We start from the raw sequence: 22,946 nt of genomic DNA, 5'->3' as shown, positions 1-22,946 counted from the left end.
GTAACAACCCATTACTAACTTATAGGTCTCTCTCATATCATCCCCCCCCCTTCTTCCTCCTATCCTCAGGACCCTTTCCAACATCTCTTCGTCCTTTTGAAAACCCTTTTTCTTTACAAGTCTTCCGCATCATTCCCAGAATTCCTTGTGTTGTCCTCACAATTTTGCCAATGTGTCTCCTAAATTTCAGATCCTTAAGCACTATCAACTCAAGATCCCTTATTTCCTCCACCTCCAACAATATATTCCCACCAAGCATAAATTCTACATCCCATTTTTGTTTCCTAAATTTGATGCATTACCTCATGGAGTGGTGAGAGCAAGATCGGTCAATGAGTTCAAGGAGTGGTATGATAGACTTTGTATTTCCTAGTATGGACCTTCCACGATGAGTCTTTTGACCCCATGGAGGCCTGAATAATAATAATAATAATAATAATATTAATAAACTTAAAAGAAAAAAGACCTTATCTTTCAGCACTAAAAAGCAACAATCATTTTTGCTACTCATAGGCTACAAAATGAAAGGTGCTACACATAGTGATTTTTAGAGCTCAAAGATAAGTTCTTTTTAAAAGTATTTAGCAATAATATCTTTCTATATTATTATGTTCATGAGTGTTTGTTTGTTTAATTGATGAGGGTAATGTTATCTGTGAGAGTCAACATGGATTTGTGAAGGGGCGCTCTTGTTTTAGCAATATGCTAGTCTTTTATGATAAAGTTACAAGAAGAGCATTAGATGAGGAAAAGGCATATACTGCCATTTTCTTAGACTTAGCGAAGGCATTTGACAGGGTGCCGCATGATAATTTGATATTCAAGTTGCAGCACATGGGTCTGGATGTGGGATATTCAGTTGTTTGCGGATGATGCGAAGCTGGGAAGGATTATTAGTAATAGTGCAGATGCGGCAGCCCTGCAAGAGGATTTGAATAAGCTAGATAGATGGGCAAATGAATTGGGGGGGGGGGGGGTTTAATGCAGCAAAATGTAAGGTCTTGAGGTTTGGGAAACATCGACGGGACACTGCATACTCTATGGGAGGAGTTATACCGGAGGAAGTAGGGGAGACAAGAGATCTGGGGTTAATGATTGATTGAAACCTGAAATTTAGGGGATATATTGCAAAGGTGGTGAAGGTAACACAGAGGATTGCTGTAATAATGAGAAGGATGCGGACCCGCAAAGATAAAACAGTTATCATTCCGTTGTATAAAACCCTGATCAGACCACACTTAGACTATTGTTCTCAGATTTTGTCCTCAGGATTTGAAGGGGATAAATTAACTGTGGAAAGGGTACAAAGGCAGATAACAAAGATGGTTTCAGGACTGTACAATTTTAGTTATGAGGATCGGCTGAGGGAATGTGGACTGCAGAGTTTGGTGGATAGAAGAAGGAGAGGTGATATGATTGAGACTTTAAACTGTTGAGAGGTGGTTACAGGGTTGACACTGGGGAGTTCTTTCACTTGGTTGAACAGCGGGAAGGAGTGATGACAAGAGGCCATCGCTGGAAGTTATGAAAGGAATCCGTGAGCAAGAGGGTGAGGAGTGGTTTCTTTGCATGCAAGGTGGTTGAACCATGGAATGCATTGCCTGATGGAGTGGTGAGAGCGAGAACATTCAATGAGTTTAAGGAGTGGTATGATAGACTTTGTGTTTCTTAGGGGGGACCTCCCCTCGATGAGTCTTGATAGACTTTGTGTTTCTTAGGAAGGACCTCCCATGATAAGTCTTTTGACTCCATGGAGGCCTGCATAATAATAATAATAATAATAATAATTGTACAGGTTGTGTGGTTAATTGCGTGACTTTAAAAGCTTTTATTGTATACTGTATTGTGCAATATGGCATTGAAGCATAAAACAATGGCAGGTGATTTCAATATGCATGATTTTGTTTGCAGTAGCACATGCAAAATATATACCCTTCATTGAACAAGAGATTTATGCAAGGGGAATGAAAGCAGAGAGTAGGGGTTGTCTGTATTTGTTGTAAATGTTTCAAAAGCAAATGCCAGAAGTGTGAGAAAAGTAAAAAGTATGTTAGTAGTAAGCTTAAAGATGAAATGCATGAAAATGCAACTGGCAAGGTTGATGTTGTATGTAGCATGAATGACTACAAAAATGCAATGGTGGAAAATGAAGAGAATGACCAGATGGTAATGCAAAAGATAGTGAACTTATGTGGAGATCCCTACAGAATTATTATTATTATTATTATTATTATTATTATTATTATTACATAACACCTCCAGAGAATGAAACATTAGATTCCGTGCCCGGAAACACCTGGCTGACATGGAGATGTAAGAGAAAAAAAAATAGTTTATAAAAGAGCAAAAGCATGAGAATAAGGATCAAATTTTGCATGGTGATTCATTAATAAGAGGAGAGCTTTGAGAAGCATGCAATGAGCTCAGGTTTTCCTGGTGGCAAGATTGAAGATTTTAATGATTCTGTAAGGATGCAGAGAGTCAATGTGAAAGAGATGTTTAGTTGGCCAGTACAAATGATCTCCACACAGTTTCTAGAGCGTGCAAAAGAATAAAAAAGTAAGAAAGTAAAAGTCAGAGTCTGTTGTCACGATATGATAGAGGCAAGCTGAGATGAAGAGCTACAATTGCAAATGAGTCAGTTTGCAGATTGTGAAGGAGGAATGGTGTGGAGGTTTTGTATGCATGGAGTTAGTTTGATGAAGGGAAGGATTATTCTAAGGTGGATGGCTTGCATTTGAATGGATTAGGGGTCTTGAGAAAGTGCTGTTCATTGCTAGTTCAGAAGTACAGAATCAGGGAAAGTAGAATGTTTGGTGGGGGGGGGGGATAATGCAGGTGAGTGTGGGTCCAGGTAACTTAGGGGTTTTATTATGGGGGATTTTGACTATGCAGTCATAGATCGGAAGGAGGAATAGTCACAATGAAGGAAAGAAATGGAATTTATACAACTGTTGAGAGATAATTATCTTGGACAGCATATAATGGAGTGGACACAAGATTCAAGAGTACTGGATCTGGGCAAAGCAGTACAGAACGCAACAGAAACCAATCTAGTGATGCTGCCTACACTTGGTATCATGTGATCTTGAACTGGGAGATTACCAGACATGCAAAATTTTCTGTTAAGAATGGATATATGTATAATTACAAAACAAGATTATGATAAATTGAGGAGTTAGCTTTCAGCAGTGCCATGTCATAGGAATTTGGAGAGGAGAGACAGTGGTACATGGGAGGTGGTCAAGTGGTGTTTGAAGAAAGCAGTATCAGACTGCGGAAGGATAAATCAGGTAGGTCAGATGGATGAACAATATCTTAAGCAGGAGTTGCAGACAAAGTAATTTTGGAGAGGGAATATAAAGAAAAAAGTGATCAGTATGCCCATGAGAAATACAAGGCACAGGCAAGAATGTATAGCCTTCTTTACCATACAAGTCAAATGTATGATTATCATACATATCAAGGAAGGAAAAAGCTAATCATGTTAGAAAACTAGCTGATTATTCCAAAAGAAATCCTAAAGAGTTATTTCACTATGTGCACATGGAAGGAGGAATGACTATAGAAGATGACTTTAAAAAGTGCTAATAGTGGAGAGATAAACAGAAGCAAACCAAGTAACTGAATTACTAAGTGATTATTTTGCAAGGGTGTACCATCTAGGTGGTGATATTGCAATGCCAGATGTGACAGTAAGTGATGGGAAAACAGAGGTTGAAGAAATAGAGGTTCTTAGAATATTACAGAACCTCAATACAAACATGGCCATGGGATTAGATAGCATATCAGCCCGTGTATTATGAGCAAGAGAATTATCAGCTACTCTAACCAACCATTTAATTTAATTCTTTGTACTGGGAAGGTACCAATGGAGTGGAAGAAGGGCAAAATAGTCTCACTAAAGGGAGCTCCAAGACAGAAGCAGGAAATGGTAGGAAAATTATCATCTCAGGAGTTGGGTTAAGGTATTGGAGAAATTGGTAAAAGACAGAATTCAGGACTGCATGGATAGGAATATGATACTTTATAAGAGGCAACATGGTTTTGTGAAGGATAGGTCTTGCCTTAGAAATTTGCTTACTTTTTTATAATAATGTGACAATGGAACTGAATAAGGGAATGGCAGCTAGGTTTGCTAGACTTTGCAAAGGCATTTGACTGTATTCAACATAGAGCTCTGATTTGGATTAGGGGGTGGCTGATGGACACATATCAAACAGTAGTTTATGGAGCTGAGTCTAAGAGAAGGTAGGCGACTACTGGTGTACCACATAGCTCAGTACTTGGTCCTCTGTTTAATTTGTATATCAATAATACAGGAAATTATTTGATGGGAAAATTTCAGATGTTTGCTGATAATGCAAAACTGAGAAGACCGATAGTAAATGATGCAATGTAAAAATCCTGCAGGATGACTTGAATAGACTGGCAGTATGGGAAAATGTAAATGGTTACCAGTTTAATTTAGCCAAGTGTAAGGTGATGCATTTTAGGAAGAAGAGATAACAAGCTGTGAACTGATGGAATTGATGAGGCCAGGGTCTTGGAGGTGACTGTGGACATGGAGTTGAAGTTTAGAGGTATATTGCAAAGCTAACCAAAACAGCATATTAGATCTTGTGATTATTGAAGAACACACTAACAAGCAGGAATAAAGACATTATTGTTCCCATTTATAAGACTTTAATAAAGCCACATCTGGACATCTGCATGCAGATCTTGTCACCTAGATTCCTTGGTGATGAAGAAGTGGTAGGGAGGATTCAGAAGCTAGTGATAAAGATTGTGGCAGGTCTATGGAATGCTTCCTATGAGAATAAATGAAAGGTACGTGGGATTCAAACACTAGCTGCTAGATGAAAAAGAGGAGAAGTGATGGAAGAATATAAGTTATTAAAAGTTTGACACTGAAGACATTTTCCAGTACATGGCAGGAAGGGAGAGAATGAAGTCATGCATGGAAATAGTATAAGAGGGGGGGGGTAAGCAAGGGTTAAGACTATAATTTTTGCTTGGAGGGATATGAAGGTGTGCAATGGATTGCCAGAGATGAATGCTTCACTATTGAATGAAGTTAAGGAGAGGTGTGACGAATATTGTGTGAATAATGGATCTCTCATGGTGAGTCTTCTGACTCAATGGAGATACCTATATAATAATAATAACAGTAATAATAATCTGTGCTTTTTCATTGACAGTTTGATTTCCAGGTTGTCATGTTTGTTTAATGTAAGTAATTTTCTCAACAATGTCCTCTTTATTTTCTAATAGACTCAGATAACTAGGGATATCTAGCATTTTAATTAGTAGTGATGTCGTGGCAATCCCTAATGACAGAGAAATTACACCTTACATAATACAGATTTTATTTTGCATAGAATTTTCTACCATAGTATCAAAGGTATCTTCAGTATGACTTTCAAATTAAACAAATAGAAGATAAACCAGAAGACTCATACTGAAAATGAGCAAGCTTCATGTACATGATTAGAGTGGTAATCTAAAATACATTAAGGTCCTAACTGTACAAAAGTAAATGAGAGAGAGAGAGAGAGAGAGAGAGAGAGAGAGAGAGTAAAGTGCAAATTTGAAAAAAGTATTGCCTACAGAATGTGTAGAGAAGTACTATTTCAATCTGTCATTTTTGTTTGGAGGGTGAAGCAAGTCTGACAACTCTCTTCATATTAATGTTCTATAAGATAATTACTTTTGTGAAGGAACTTAATTTTCCTACCAAGCATTACATGTTTTGTGAAGAAGGCATGTTCTGTAAATTCTGAGTGCAGTTCAAGGGGAATTAACTTAATTGAGGTGTCCATCATTACAAACAGCCGCCATTGTACCTATTTGGACAAAATATAAGAACCCATATACTAGCATGGAATCCGATCGTCTCCAGACTAAAGGTGTAAGATTATTGCCATATTACTGGCAATATTACTGGCAATAATACAAGTGGAATCATCAGCATGTTTGAGACATTTTCTGATGTTTCAATGTTTTTTTGTTAAAATTCCAATGGATGTTTGTAATTGTCTGTGAAATTACTAGTGGTGGTGGTGATGGTGGGCTGGCATTGGTGTAGATGATGATTGTAGCAGCAGTTCATTGTAGTTGGTGAATTGAATGGTGGAGACAGAGTTGTAGAGTAGGTGCTCTCCCTCGATGAGTCTTTGGACTCCCTGGAGGTGTCATGTAGTAATAATAATAAAAATTAAAAAACCTTACCTTTTGCAACATTGAACTTGCATCCTCATTCCCGTGCTCATTCACTCAATTTATTCAAGTCTTCTTGAAAGGCCACAACATCTTCTCTGCTCTTCATAGTTCATCCCAATTTTTCATCATCTGCAAACAACTGAATATCCCCATTCAAATCTTCTTCAATATCATTAACATAAAAGTTAAACAGCAATGACCCTAAAACAGACCCTGGAGGCACACCACTAGTGACTGTCCTATTCTGGGATATTGCTCCCCAATGCACAACTTGCTGATACCTATCAATAGCCAGTCTCCAATCCAATGCATTAATCTAATATCCAACCCCATCCTCTCTACTTTGACTATCAACTTATCATGTGGTAATATATCAAAAGTCTTTGCGAAACTTAAGTATACTACTATGAATCCCTTTCCTCTGTTCAAGGAAGCCGTCACTTTATTGTAATAAATAAGTAGATTACTAAATCATGACCTCCCTTTAGGTAATCCATGCTGTCCATCAAAGATAATACCATTGTGGTCAAACCCAATTCTGGATCTAAACTTTTATGACAGAGTAACAGTTGAGTTGGATAAAGGAAACCTGCGTGATGATTCTGTTGGATTTTGCAAAGGAATTTGACAGAATGCTGCATGGAACTTACACAAATTAAAACAAATAGGGATGTACATGACACAGGTTAAGTAGTTAAAATGGTGGCTGCTGGACAGATATCAAAAAGTGGTATATGGAGGGGCAAAATTGAGGAGAAAACAGGTGTCTAATGGTGTGCCACAAGGTTCAGTGCTGGGACCATTGCTGTTTAGTTTGTACATAAATGATATAGGAATTAACCTGAAAGGAAATATTCAGTTGTTTGCTGATGATGTGAAATTAGATACAGTAATAGTTAATCAAGGCAATGTGGAGATCTTGCAGGATGATTTAAATAGGCTGTCAGTATGGGCAAAAAATAATGATTATCAGTTTAATGTGGAGAAATGTAAATTTATTCATTTTAGGAAAAATAGATTACAAGCCATGTTTAATATTGATGGTGCTGTATCCCAACTAATAGATGAAGCTAGACATTTAGGGGGAGGGTGACAGACAGAGTTCAAGTTTAGAGGACATATTAGTAAGGTTAATAAGGTAGTCCATAAGATTACTTGGCTATTGAAGAACACATTAACAAGTAGAGATAAGGAAGTTGTTATTCTTCTTTATGGCTGGTTATTGAACAAAATTCAAGATTGGCTGTCTGATAGGCAGAGGGTTGTGTGTGGCAGAACAATATCAAGGAGGTAGAAGGCTACAAGTGGGGGTCCAACAGAGCTCAGTACTGGAACCTGTATTGTTTAACCTTTATATCAATGACATTGTCAATGGATTGCAGGTGGAAATTCAGTTGTTTGCAGATGAAGTGAGGCTGTAAAGGGTTATTAGTAATAGTGCACATGTCAGCCCTGCAAGAGGATTTGAGTCAACTGGACAGATGGGCAAATGAACTTGGTGTCAGTTTAATGCATCTAAAAGTCTTGAAGTTTGCAATATATCAATGGGAGGATGCATTCCCTGTTTGGGGAGGAACTGTACTGGAGAAAGTAAGGGATCTAAGGGTGATGAGTGATAGAAACATGAACTTCCATATTACAAAGGTGGTGCAGGTAACTCAGAGGATTGCTTCAATACCGAGAAGGACATTGACCGGACAGAGATAAAAGACTTGTCATTCCTGTCATTAGTAATAGTGCACATGTCAGCCCTGCAAGAGGATTTGAGTCAACTGGACAGATGGGCAAATGAACTCTGTGTCAGTTTAATGCATCTAAGTCTTGAAGTTTGCAATATATCAATGGGAGGATGCATTCCCTGTTTGGGGAGGAACTGTACTGGAGAAAGTAAGGGATCTAAGGGTGATGAGTGATAGAAACATGAACTTCCATATTACAAAGGTGGTGCAGGTAACTCAGAGGATTGCTTCAATACCGAGAAGGACATTGACCGGACAGAGATAAAAGACTTGTCATTCCATTTCATGAAGCTCCGATCAGACCACACTTGGACTACTGTTCTCAAATTTGGTACTCCAGATTTTAAATCTGGAGTACCAGAAAACTGGTACTCTGGAAATGGTGCAGAAGTGGATAACAAAGATGGTATCAGGGCATGTACAATATTAGTTATGAAGACAGGCTGACGGAGTGTGTATTGCAGAGTTTGGTATATAGAAGTGATGGGAGAAGTGATATTATTATTCAGACCCCCATGGAGTCAAAAGACACATCACTGGAGGGCCTTCCTAGGAAACACAAAGTCTATCAAGACATATCGTGGGAGGTCCCTCCTAGAAAACACAAAGTCTATCATACCACTCCTTAAACTAATTGACCATTCTTACTCTCACCACTCTATCAGGCAATGCATTCCATGGTTCAGCCACCCTCCATGCAAAGAAATCACTCATCACCCTCTTCCTCACAGTTTTCTTTCATAACTTCCAGGGATGGCCCCTTGTCATCACTCCTTCCCACTGTTCAACCAAGCGAAAGAACTCCGCAGTGTCAACCCTATAACCACCTCCCAACAGTTTAAAAGTCCAATCATATCACCTCTCCTTCTTCTATCCACCAACTCCGCAATCCACATACCCTCAGCCAGTCCTCATAACTAACATTATACACTCCTGAAACTGTCTTTGTTATCTGCCTTTGTATAGTTTCCTCAGTTAGTTTATCCCCTTCAAATCCTAGGAACCAAATCTGAGTACAATAGTCTTAAGCGTGGTCTAATCAGGGTCTTACACAAAGGGATGATAACTCTTTATCTCTGCAGGTGAGCATCCTTCTCATTATTGCAGCAATCCTCTGTGTAACCTTTACCACCTTTGAAATATGTGCCCTAAATTTCAGGTTTCAATCAATCATCAACCCCAGATCTCTTGTCTCCCCTAATTCCTCCAGGATGCTGCTCCAATAGAGAATGCAGCATCCCATCGATGTGATCCAATCCTCAAGACCCTACATTTTGCTGCATTAAACTGGTACTCCCATTCATTTGCCCATCTATCTAGCTAATTTAAATCCTCTTGTAGGGCTACCACATCTGCACTATTACTAATAACCCTTCCCAGATTCACATTATCTGCAAACAACTGAAATCCCCCCCCCCTGAAATCCACTGACAATGCCATTGATATAAAGGTTAAACAATATAGGTCCCAGTACTGAGCCTTGTGTGATCCCACATGTAATCCTTTTCATCCTTGAAACTGCCCCACCACACACAACTCTCTGATACCTATCGAACAGCCAATTATGAATCCAGTTGACCAACCTGACATCCAAACCAATGTGCTGCAACTTAAATATCAGATTATCATGTGGTACCCTGTCAAATGCCTTCGCTAAATCCAAAAAAATGGCAGTATATGCCTTTCCCTCATCTACTGCTCTTGTAACTTTATTATAAAAGGCTAGCATATTACTAAAAGAAGAGCACCCCTTCACAAATCCATGTTGACTCTCACAGATAACATTACCCTCATCTTCCCAATGCTGTATATGGTCCCTCACTAATTTCTCTAAGATCTTAACAACTGCTGATAACACACAAACTGGCCTATAATTAAACACTTCTAGTCTGCTTCTGGCCTTATTCAATAGCACTATCTTACCCTCCTTCCATTCCCCGAGCACCTTTCCCGTAGCCAGACTTTCATTGAAAAGCTAGGTCAAAGGAGCTACCAGTTCTTTCTCATGTTCTCTCAAAACTCGTGGTGAAATACCACCCAGTCTCACAGCTTTACTGACATCTAGAGTAGTCAATATTTGGAACACACTCACCTCCTGCACCTCTATACCCTCGAACCTGCCCTATCCCTCTAATATTAAAATTTACTTCTCCAGAATGAAATACTCCAATAAAGTGTACATTGAACAATTCCACTATGTCCTCTGCATCAGTCCTATTCCCATTTTTATTCCACAATGTCATTCTTCCACAATCATTTCTTCTCGTACTGGCCACATAGCTAAAAAATTCCTTAGGATTTTCTTTGGATCTTAGTGCCAATCTCTTCTCGCATTCCAGTTTTGTCTTCCTTACAATACTAGTCACTCTCCTGGCATGTGTCTTATATTCTTGATGCATCTGTTCTTCACCTGTCTCCTTATATCTCTTCCATAGCCTCTTTTTCACATGCAGTTCCTGTTTACTGTTTGTCATCCACTTTACTCCAAATTGTGTTCTTTTCTTCACTTGTGGAATACAGCTTACTATTGCTGCTATCAAATATTCCTTCACAATTTCCCGAGCATTAATTATATCCCAACCTTCCAATTCCTGCCTCCATGGAACTGCTCCCGTCTATGTTCCCGTCTCTTTGATACTCCTGCATGTCTATTCATCTTCCAAGTCAAAACCACATGGTCACTCTCTCCAACTGGTTGGAGAGATGTCATCTCAGTTATTATCAAGTCTTCTGATGCTATGACCAAATCCAAAACTCTTGAACCTCTTGTTCCCTCTATTACATGTTACGTAAGACATTTGTTCTGCAAGAATTCTAGAAATTCCATTCCTTTAGTGCTACACACATCTTGCTCTCCCCAATTTATACTGCTGTAGTTAAAATCTCCCATAACAATGATTCAACTTGCGCTTGCCATGCTCAACTGTCTGAACATCTCCTGGTCCCACGTCTGTGCTCCTTGGTTTGTAGCAACATTATTATTATTGAAAATCACAGTATTATTGAGATTTAAGAGCAGTTGAGAGGTATTTAGAAGGTTGACACTGGGGAGTTCTTTTTCTTGGTAACAAGAGGAAGGAGTGAGTACAAGGGTCCATCCCTTGAAGATACAAAAGGATGTTGTGAGCATGAACAGTGGTTGAACATGGAATGCATTGCTTGATATGATGAATGAGTTCAAGGAGTGATATGACAGACTTTGTGTTTTCTAGGATGGGCCACCCATGATGTGTCTTGTGATTCCATGGAGGCCTGAATCATAATAATAATAATAATAATAATAATGAGGATATTATGTGAAGAAACAGTTCCAACACACCACCAAGATGTGGAGTCGAAAGACTTATTGTAGGAGGACACACTACTCCACACAACTCACCATCACCCTAATTTAGTCCTCCAGCTCTACAATGACACTACTACCACTACCATCAACACACAATGCCATCTACTGCCCACCACTACCACTACAAATAGCATTTTTTTGGCCTGTAAATTGCACGTTTTTCTCATAGGCAATTTGCCTGTATTACGGAATGAAAAATCCAACTTTCCAGGAATCCAAATCCTCCTACCTCTGTATGAAATCAGCTAATTCATCTTCAATTGAAAAAGCCCATATAAAGATGACTTCTCTAGTCAAGATGAGAATTGAACTCGGTGTCTTTTACAATCAAAGGGCACAATTCCCATTGTTCTTCCAAATGAACTATGTAGGTGCTAAATACACAAGTTTTGTTCAGGCTGAATTTGAGTACTGTGTGCAGATTTGATAATATGGTTTTTGAAAAGATGAAAACTTTATAATTGGTGAAGACTGATCAAGATAGTGATCAGTCTTCACCCATTAGTTTGGGATGGGATATGGACAAGAGGAGGAATGTCAGTCATCTAAAGAGTTAAAAGGATGTGCTTGGCTTTTTATTATTCTTATAATTATTATTTGTGACACCTCCAAGCAGTCTGAAGACTCATTGCGGGAGGAATGATGAATTAGCGTGGAATGAGCTGCTGATTTCTTTATTCAGATAGCTTACTTTTTTGATGATATTTCAGGCAAAAAATCTGGCTTGTGTAACACTAAGGAAATAGGGATGAAACAAGAATGTAATTTCTTTTCAAATAAGTGTAATAGTGGTACCATGTTCTATAAAAAACGATATTTGTGATAATGTTGTTTTAGCTAGTTTTCAAGTGTTAATTTTCTTTTGTTATTAGATCATTACTCATCCTAAACCACGCACTTCTCGCTGGATTAGTTCATCTGTTCCCCAGGATAGGTGGAACGAGCCAGTTGCCAGAATGGCAGATGCTGCTTATCTAGTCAACAATTTGATATCACCTGTTTTGTTTATGGATGCTTTGCAACATATACCACAAAATGCAATTACAATAGAAATAGCTCCTCATCATTTGCTTCAGGCTATTCTTAAAAGAGTGTTAGGACCAAAATGTGAATTTATAGGATTGATGAAAAGAAATGAAGACAATGTTAATTATCTGCTTTCAGCTATTGGAAGGTATGGTTTTATAAATAATATTTCCAAAGATATAATTTCATTTTATATCAGATATATACAGAGTGACCTCCCATCCATAAAAAAAAAAAAAAAAAAACATTCTAAAAAATAAAAATTCAAAAGTCAGATATCTGTTATTCAAATTTGATAAAAATTGGATGTAATATAGATAACTTTTCTACAACTATTATTAATACGGCTATTTTAGACTGTTTCCATTTAGGAGTGTCCCCTTATTTTAAATACATTGGCTTTATACTCAAGAATTTTTTACGGCATTATAAGTGTATTTTAGAGGTAAATATATGCAGACTAAAAGAGGAAGAAATTTTGCACATACCTTGTTTAGATGTTGGGATGTCTTCGTTCTCCATACTTCTGCTGTTAGGCTGATAAAGGGGGTAGAATAGGAAACGTGGGCGGGGGGGGGTTGTTTGAGGCAAGGTGGGAAGATTAAATTAGAAAACCCGTTTTTTTTTTAAAAAAATAATATACAGGGTGTTCGGGATAAATTTGACATATTTATAATTAATTATATTTTTCCGTAAGTTACATGTATTAACACACACTTCTCTTCATTTAAAAGTTTGGACCCTTCTTCATTCATATACAAGATGTCAGAAAGGATGGATAGCTGGAACCCACCTGAATCATGGAAGAGAATAACTTGTATCATGATGATTCGTGCCCGCCATCAAAATAAGGATATTACGACTGCTGCCCAATGCTCCCTGAATACAGTAAAAACAATCAGGCATGAACTAGAGACTTGCAATGGTGACTACGAGGATGTAGCAAGAAGAAAGATCCCTAGCAGACGATCTGCTTGCGTTCGTACAGCAGAATTCCTCGCAAATCTGCAGGAACAGGTGTTGAAGAACCCTGGCATTGGAATTCGGGCTTTGTTCGTGGAGTTGCTAACTGTAGTCAAGCCCTGGATAACAAGGGTAGCCAATGGTAGGCCGTATGTATGGCAGCAGGATTCAGCCCCTTGCCACACCTCTGGGAAAAGTCAAAAATGGTTGTCTGAAAATTTCTACGACTTCACCAGTCCAAATGTTTGGCCTCCAAACTCCCCAGACCTTAACCCCATGGATTATTTTGTATGGGGCGCAGTTGAAAAAGACACCAATCGCACTTCCAGTAATACAAAAGCCCAGTTAATGGATAAAATTAAAACAGTTTTTGCGGCCCTTCCCAGGGAGACTGTAGCATCAGCTTGTTCGAGGTTCCGAAGCAGAATTGAAGCTGTGATCGATGCTAATGGTGGTTATTTTGAGTAAATCTTGTTGATAGTATTGTAATTAACTCTGCCTGTAATGTTTTTTTGTCAATTCATTAAATTTAATAGATACAAAGAAGATTTTCTTTTTCCTTACGAAACTGTCAAATTTATCCCGAACACCCTGTATATACCGTGGCAGTGAATTTCAGCTGTGCAGAAGAAAGTGATTTTTAATCGGTGAATAGTTCATTTTTTCCCCCATTTTTCTATGTTTTTGAGTGTTAAATTGTTTCTCTGAATAAGAGTGTACTTCAGCGGTTGTTTTTTGGAAGTTAGTTGCTGTCGCGATATAATATATTTTATTTCCGTCGGAATCGAATGCATAATGGTGGAAGACAAAACAAAGTTAAGTTTTCATTACTGTATTTAGTTATATTTCATTTTATTTAATTATATTTAGTGTACTTAAATGTTTTGTTTTGCTTGTAATTGTTTGTACTTTTTTTTTCTTATTTATTTAACGGAAAGATTATGCTTTAATAATTCAATTATTAAAGCGTAATCTTTAATAATTGAATAATTATTAAAGATTACGCTACTCGGCAGTAAGGAATGATGGTGGATTCAGCTGCAGTCGCAAGTGGCGTATCGCCAAGTACTCCGCCATTCGAGAACTCTATTAAAAGCAATATCATAAGGGACTTTGTGGCATGCAGTACTTCCGGCTGTATGCGTCTCGAGAATTGCATATATGGCTTGTGAAAGAGAGCGGAGAGCATATGTACGCGAAATGCAGGCAGTTGGAGGAAATAAGTGCATTAGAAATATCGATATCCAACCTTGTTGCTCTAGGAATGGGGAATGAATGTAGGAAGACAAGTAGTGTGATAGGAGAGAATGAAAAAAATATATATATGAATGAGAAAATAATAGAGGATAGTGTGGAAGGTGTCAGTGACTGTGAAAGTTTAGGAGATGGTTTTGTTTGGGAGAGTGAATTTATATTAAGAGTGAATGACCTGCAGAGGGAGATTGATGAGCTGAAAGAGGAGGTGGAATGTCTTGTGAATGAGAGCAGAAGTATGAAAGATAAGATTAGGAGAATGAAAGAGATAAATGCAAGGTGAATCAGAGTAATGGAGAGAGAGAGAATTTTGGGAGTATGAGTGAGAGGTATGGGTGTGCTAGAAGAGGAGAGAATTCAAACAGTAGAAGAGAGGGAATGAGAGAGAAGAATGGGAATGCTAGCAGATGAAAGGATAGAAAGAGTAGGAGAGACAGAATGAGAGAGAGAGATATGGAAGTGCTAGAAGTGGACAGAATGCAAATTCTGTCCACTTCTAGCGGTGATATTGAATTGCATAATAGCAAGAATGTGCGACAAGAGAGGACTGGTATATGTGAATGCTTGTAGTGCGTTTGAGGAAAGAGAGGAATTGTATGCGAGAGACTGTTTACATTTGAATGAGGAAGGACATAGGCATCTGGACAGATTGCTGTTCTGAACGAGTCAGTGTGTCCCAGGCAGGATGATAGCAGGGATGGCCTCTTGTAGGAATTGATACTTGGGAGAAGGGAGACAATGTTAGGTAACACTGAGCCCAGTGGAGTCTAGAAGGGATAATGCTGGGTATAAAAACATTGGCATTTATATGCTTTATAATAATGCCGGGAGTATCCGGAATAAGGGAGAGGAATTGGTGGCGCAGATAGCATCAGCCTGGCCAACAATTATTGGGATCACTGAGACGTGGTTGACAGAAGTGGATATAATAACAGGAATAGAAGTCGCTGGGTATAGCATTTTTCGTCAGGAGAGGAGGGGAAAGCGTGGTGGTGGGGTACTGCTTATGATAAGTGATGACCTATGTCTTCTAAGAATGGAAGCTTTGGAAGGAAGTGAGACAAATGATTTTGAGAGCGTATGGTGTAAGGTATAGCTAGGCAAGACAGGATATTTAGTGGGGTGTTGCTACAGACCTAGGAACAGAGGATGGGGACCAGGAGATGTTTAGACAGCTAAGTTTGGCAAGTGCAAGAAGAAGAATGATTGTTATTGAAGATTTTAACTACAGTAGTATAAATTGGAAAGAGGAAGATGCATGTAGCAATATTGGAATGGAATTTCTAGAATTCTTGAGGGACAAATGCCTTAAGCAACATGTAACAGAGGGAACAAGAGGTTCAAGAGTTTGGATTTGGTTATAGCATCAGAAGAGTTTATAATAACTGAGTTGACATCACTCCCACCAGTTGGAGAGAGTGACCATATGGTTTTGACTTGGAAAATGAATAGACATGCAGGAGTATCAAAGAAACGGGAACTTATGGGAATTATAAAGCAGGTGATTATAATAGTCTTAGATGTCAACTTTAGGAAGTTTCATGGAGGGAGGAATTGGAAGGCCGGGATATCACTAGTGCGCGGGAAATTGTGAAAGAATATTTGTTATCAGCAATGGTAAGTTGTATACCATGAGTGAAGAAGAGGACACAATTTAGAGTAAAGTGGATGACAAACAATATTAAACAGGAATTGCATGCGAAAAAGAGGCTATGGAAGAGATATAAGGAGACAGGTGAAGAGAAGATGCATGAAGAATATAAGACACAGGCCAGACGAGTGACTAGTGTGGTAAGGAAAGTGAAACTAGATTATGAGAGGAGATTGGCCCTAAGATCCAAAGAAAATCCTAGGGAATTTTTTAGCTATGTGGCCAGTAGGAGGAGAAATGACTGTGGAGGAATGATATTGTGGGATAAAAATGGGAATAGAACTGATGCAGAGGACATAGTGGAATTGTTCAATGAACACTTTATTGGAGGTATTTCATCCTAGAGGAGTCAGTTTTAATGCTAGACGGATAGGGCTGGTTCGAGGTTTAGATGTACTGGAGGAGAGTGTGTTTCAGATACTGAGTACTCTGGATGTCAATAAAGTTTTGGGACTGGATGGTATTTCACCAGCATATTTTGAGGGAACTGACAGTGCCTTTAACGTGGCTTTTCAATGAACGTCTCGCTGTGGGAAAGGTGCCCAGCGAATTGAAGGAAGGCAAGATAGTGCCATTGCATAAGGGTGGTAACAGACTGGAAGTGTCTAATTTATAGGCCAGTCTGTGTGTCATCAGTAGTTGTTAAGATCTTGGAGAAAGTAGTGAGGGACCGTATACAGCATTGGGCAGATGAGGGTAATGTTATCTGTGAGAATAAACATGGATTTGTGAAAGGACGCTCTTGTTATAGCAATATGCTAGCCTTTTATAATAAAGTTACAAGAACATTAGATGAGGGAAAGGCACATACTGCAATTTTCTTAGACTTAGCGAAGGCATATGCCACGGTGCCACATGATAAGCTGATATTTAGGTTGCAGGACATGGGTCTGAACGACAGATTGGTCAACTGGATTAAGGATTGGCTGTCTGATAGATATCAGAATTGTGTATGGTGAAGTAGTTTCAAGGAGGCAGAGGGTAAAAGTAGGGTCCCACAGGGCTCAGTACTAGGACCTATATTGTTTAACCTTTGTATCAATGACATTGCCAGTGGATTGCAAGGGGAAATTCAGTTGTTTGCAGATGATGCGAAGCTGAGAAGGATTATTAGTAATAGTGTAGATGTGGTAGCCCTGCAAGAGGATTTGAATAAGCTAGATAGATGGGCAAATGAATGGGGGTGTCAGTTTAATGCAGCAAAATGTAAGGTCTTGAGGTTTGTGAAACATCGATGGGATGCTGCATACTCTATGGGATGAGTTATACTGGAGAAAGTAGGGGAGACAAGAGACCTGGGTTTGATGATTGATAGAAACCTGAAGTTTAGGGGACATATTGCAAAGGTGGTGAAGGTAACACAGAGGATTGCTGCTATTATGAGAAGGACACTGACCTGCAGAGATAAGAGGGTTATCATTCCATTGTATAAGTCTCTGATCAGACCACACTTAGACTATTGTTTTCATATTTGGTCCCCATGATTTGAAGGGGATAAATTAACTGTGGAAGTGATACAAAGACGGATGATAAAGATGGTTTCAGGACTTTACAAGGATAGTTATGTGGATCGGCTGAGAGAATGTGGACTGCAGAGTTTGGTGGATAGAAGAAAGAGAGGTGATATGATTGAAACTTTTAATCTGTTGAGAGATGGTTACAGGGTTGATACTGGGGAGTTCTTTCACTTGGTTGAACAGCGGGAAGGAGTGATGACAAGAGGCCATCCCTGGAAGCTATGAAAGGAAACTATGAGCAAGAGGGTGAGGAGTGGTTTGTTTGTGCGGAGGGTGGTTGAACCATGGAATGCATTGCCTAAGGAGTGGTGAGAGCGAGAACGGTCAATGAGCTTAAGGAGTGGTATGATAGACTTTGTGTTTCTTATGGGGAACCTCTCCTCGATGAGTCTTGACAAACTTTATGTTCTTAGGAACGACCTCCCACGATGGTTCTTTTGACTCCATGGAGGTCTGAATAATAATAATAACAATAATATATATATATATTCTGAACATTCATTTTTACTCGGTAGAAAATATTATAAATTATTTTAAATGACTGATACTGAGAGATAAAGAGATGACATGGTTTATTTAAAATGATACTACTAGTTTACTGGTTTCGTTGAATGGATCGACTTCTTCAGGTATCACAATCAAAGAAATATACAAAAAATAACAGAGACTTACAAATTGCATTAACAATACTAGTCCAAAAAAAACAGTAGTACATTTTGAAAATAGTAATGCGAGATTGAATTCCAAATAAAAGTTGACTACATTCTGTCAGGAGTGCATCAGTATTGAACAGAGGCAATGTGTACATCAGAAAGATTGAAACGTAGGGAGTTATTGATGTGGGAAGAATATAACATAATTTGTAGGAAATATCTCTACGGTGTTCTTCCAGATGAAGAAGGTTGGATTTAGCAGTTTGGCAGTAGTATGGCTTTTCCACAATCACATAAGATCTTGTAGACTCCTGAAAACTGAGTTGGAAGATGATTCTCTTTAGGCTTACTAAGTATGGAGCAAATGTTTGGGAGCATAGTGAAGCAAGTTCTGAAGTTAAATTTCTTGAGAATTTTAGCTAGTTTTGGTGAAAGAGAGCTGATGAAAGGCAAAGAAATAAATGCTCTTGGGGAAGAGGGATCTTCAGAAGCAGTTGAGTGACGGAGAGAAAGAAATTTTTCAATCTTATTAGGAGAGAAACCATTATTGATAAAAGTCTTTTTAAGAAAAAGGAGTTCATTTTCAATTTCTATTTTCTCTGTTAGTAAAAATTTGGCCCAGTGTGCTAAGGTAGAAATAATATCAAATTTTTGCAGAGGATAGTGATGGGAAGAAGCATGAAGGTATCTGTCAGTATGAGTAGGTTTTCTAAAAATTGAGATTTTAATACCTTCAGAGCATCTGGTAAGCTTGGGATCTAGAAAGGGGAGGCTGTAATCGGATTCTAGTTCGAAGGTAAAAGAGAATTTTTTCATGAAACATGTTTAGGTGGTCCAAAAATAAACGAATTTGAAGAATAAGCTATTAACTCCGTTCCCCTTAAACCACAATTTTGGTATCTTTATATAGACGATATATTCCTCATCCGGGAAGACGGTGTCAACAATCTCAATTTATTTTAATTGAGAATTGTTGCGAAACAGGGTCGGGGGAGAGCGTTAACAGGGTGTGAGCCATTTTGGGGAAAGTGTAGGGCTATGTCATGTTGGCTTGGTGTACCTAATTTTTATGTTGTGGAGCTTCCAACACTCGGAAATTAGGTACGGTCGGTGGACGTTGATTGAGTTTCCATCACATTTTATGACTATTGTTTCTGATATTCTAAGCATTTTTCATTGTCTTGTTTGTCTATTATTATGGCCTTGTGAATTTGCGCGGTATGTTTCTGTTCAAGGGCGTGAACTGGTTTTTATGTCTTCCCTGTACTCTGTATTTTATTTTTCTTTTTGATGTTGCGTTTTTTTGTGTTTAAATGTTGTGGAATAGGGATGTTACAGTCACAGAAGTGTTCTTGTAGTCTAGCCCTTAAAGACCTGATGATAGAATCTGTGTAGTTGATATCACAGTCTTTTTGGCGAGGATGGCAACAATGATGGCAACATGGGAATTTTCCCAGAAATTATACCTGTTTTCTACAACTTTTAAAAATTATATCATTCAAAACCTTCGGCATCCAGACTTATAGCCCATGTTCATGATGAACCTCATTTTATTTTATGCAATTTTTGAGTTTCATGAAAATGTTTTGCACCACACTCTTACACATAGATCTAGAATTGATATAATCTCATCTCTGATTATTTTTTTAGTTGCTCAATGTTTGTAGTTAACAATTACAGTCCTTTAAATAACCCCATTAGGTGGTTTAAATTTGCAATCTGAGGAGTTCATTTGAATTCAGTCTTGAGATTGATTACCCACTTTCCAAAGTGTTTTCACAACCATTCTCTTGCCATAAATAATGTGTGAGGTTAAAAACGCCTCCTTCTAGAAGTAGAATTTATCCAAAAGTGAGGGATAAAGTGATAGCACTTCAAATCATCTCAAAACATATCATACCACACTTTCTGATGGTGACATTCCTTTCATGTGCTTCATAAAAGATGGAGCCAATTAGAACTCCTAATGAAATTATCAAATAGTAAATTTTTCTGAATGTAAAAGTCTTTCAGCAATTTCTTGACATGGTTGCGATCCCTAGAAAACACTGTTTTTAAATTAACTTTCCCATGGAGATTAAAGTGTGTTTTGTCTGGCATCCAAAGAAAATCTTTGAATTAGAAGTTTGTCCACTATTGCCCTTCTAATTAGCTCATCCTAATCAGAGTGCATTTGCTTGGTCTGTATATGGTATGGATATTTCTTGAGATTATCAACAACAATCTTCGTGTTTCTCTGGTGATTCTAAGTACTGATTCCATTGCACCATTTTGACAAGTTATTATTATTATTATCATTATTCAGACCCCCATGGAGTTAAGAGACTCATCATGGGAGGTCCTTCCTAGGAAACACAAAGTCTATCATACCACTCCTTGAAATCATCGACTGTCTTGCTCGCACCAAAGGTTCAGGCAATGCATTCCAAGGTTCAACCACCCTCCATGGAAACCACTCCTCGCCCTCTTGCTCACAGCTTCCTTTCCTAACTTCCTGGGATGGCCCCTTGTCATTGCTCCTTCCAACTGTTCCACCAAGCAAAAGAACTCCCCCACTGTCTACCCTGTAACCACCTCTCAACAGTTTAAAAGTCTCAATCATATCACCTCTCCTTCTTCTATCCACCCAAACTCTGCAGTCCACATTCCCTCAGCTGATCCTCATAACTAACATTGTAAAGTCCTAAAACCATGTACTCTTTCCACAGTTAATTTATCTCTTTCAAATCGTGGGAACCAAATTTGAGAACAATAGTTTAAGTATGGTCTTATCAGGGTCTTATACAACGGAATGATAACTCTTTTATCTCTGCAGGTCAGCGTCCTTCTCAGTATTGCAGCAATCCTCTGGGTTACCTTCACCACCTTTGCAATATGCTCCCCGAATTTCAGTTTTCTATCAATCATTATCCTCAGATCTCCTGTCTCCCCTACTTCCTCCTGTATAGCTCCTCTAATCGAGTATGCAGCCTGCCATCGATGTATCTCAAACTTCAAGACATTACATTTTGCTGCATTAAACTGATATTTCCATTCATTACCCCATCTGTCTAGTTTATTCAAGTCTTCTTACAGGACTGCTATATCTTCACTATTACTAATAACCCTTCCCAGCTTCGCATTATCTGTGAACAATTGAATATCCCCTTCAATTCATTGACAATGTCATTGATATAAAGGTTAAACAATAAAGGTCTCGGTATTGAGCCCTGTGGAACCCCACATGAAACCTTCTGCCTCCAAGATATTGCCCCACCATACACAACTCTCTGATACTTATTAGAGAGCTAATCCTGAATCCATTTGACTAACCCGACATCCACATCCATCTGCTGCAACTTAAATATCAGCTTACCATGTGACACTCTGTTCAAATGCCTTTGCTAAATCCAAAAGGCTAGCATATTACTAAAGCAAGAGCGCCCCCTTAACAAATCCATGTTAATTGTTACATATAACATTATCCTCATCTACCCAATGCTGTATATGGTCCTTCACTAATTTCTCCAACAACTTAACAAATACTAATGACACACAAACCGGCCTATAATTAGACCCTTCCAGTCTACTACTGCCCTTATGCAATGGCACTATCTTAACTTCCTTCCATTCCCAAGAAATGGAAGGAAGTTAAGTTAGTGCCTTCTTCCATCCATTCCTGTAGCCAGATTTTCATTGAAAAGCCAGGTCAACGGAGCTGTCAATTCTTTAGCAGATTCTCTCAAAACCCGTGGTGAAATACCATCTGGACCTACAGCTTTACTGATATCCAGAGTACTCAAAATTTGGAAAGCATTCTCCTCTTGCATCTCTAAATCTCGAACCTGACCTATCCCTCTAGTATTAAAACCTCATTCTCTAGGATGAAATACTCCAATAAAATCTTCATTGTCCTCTGCATCAGTCACTCTATTCCCATTTTTATCCCACAGTTTCATTCTTCCTCAATCATTTCTCCTCCTACTGACCACACAGCTAAAAAATTTCCTTAGGATTTTCTTTGGATCTTAGTGCCAATTTCTTCTCATATTCCAGTTTTGCCTTCCTCACCATACTAGTCACCCTCCTGTATTGCGTCTTATATTCTTCATGCATCTGCTCTCCACCCATCTCCTTATATCTCTTCAATAATCTCTTTTTCATCTGCACTTCCTGTTTTATATTGTTTGTCATCCACTTTATACTAAACTGTGTCCTCTTCTTCACTCGTGGAATACAGCTTAGTATTGCTGCTAACAATATTCCTTCACAATTTCCCAAGCACTAATGATATCGTGGCTTTACAATCCCATCCTACATGTAACTGCCCAGTGTTAATATCTAAGAATATTATAATCACTTGCCTTATAATTTGAGATATGTTCCCTTTTCTTTGATACTCCTGCATGTCTATTTATCTTTCAAGTCAAAACACATGGTCACTCTCTCAAACTGGGCAGAGATGTCATCTCAGTTATTAACAGATCTTCTGATACTATGGGCAAATCCAAAACTCTTGAACCTGTTGATCCCTCTATTACATGATGCCTATGATATTTATCCCAAAAGAATTCTAGAAATTCCATTTCCTTATTA

At 38.5% G+C, this 22,946-nt stretch overlaps 1 protein-coding gene across 1 annotated transcript in view; it reads left to right on the top strand.

Annotated features, from left to right (window-relative positions):
- The window catches only part of FASN1 (Fatty acid synthase 1), a 666,286-nt gene that overhangs the window by 245,209 nt on the left and 398,131 nt on the right, over positions 1–22,946 (top strand). Inside the window, exon 12 of the mRNA XM_090415364.1 lies at positions 12,180–12,481. Within this exon, the coding sequence (XP_090271490.1) occupies positions 12,180–12,481 (302 nt within the window). The remainder of the gene's footprint in view (positions 1–12,179; positions 12,482–22,946) is intronic.

Source organism: Typopeltis vanoorti, chromosome 3, assembly GCF_054136105.1.
Source record: "Typopeltis vanoorti isolate ZY-2024b chromosome 3, IOZ_Tvanoo_1.0, whole genome shotgun sequence".
Classification (NCBI taxonomy): Eukaryota; Metazoa; Arthropoda; class Arachnida; order Uropygi; family Thelyphonidae; genus Typopeltis; species Typopeltis vanoorti.
Note: the sequence above shows the minus strand (reverse complement) of the source record. Positions and strands in the feature narration are given on the sequence as shown.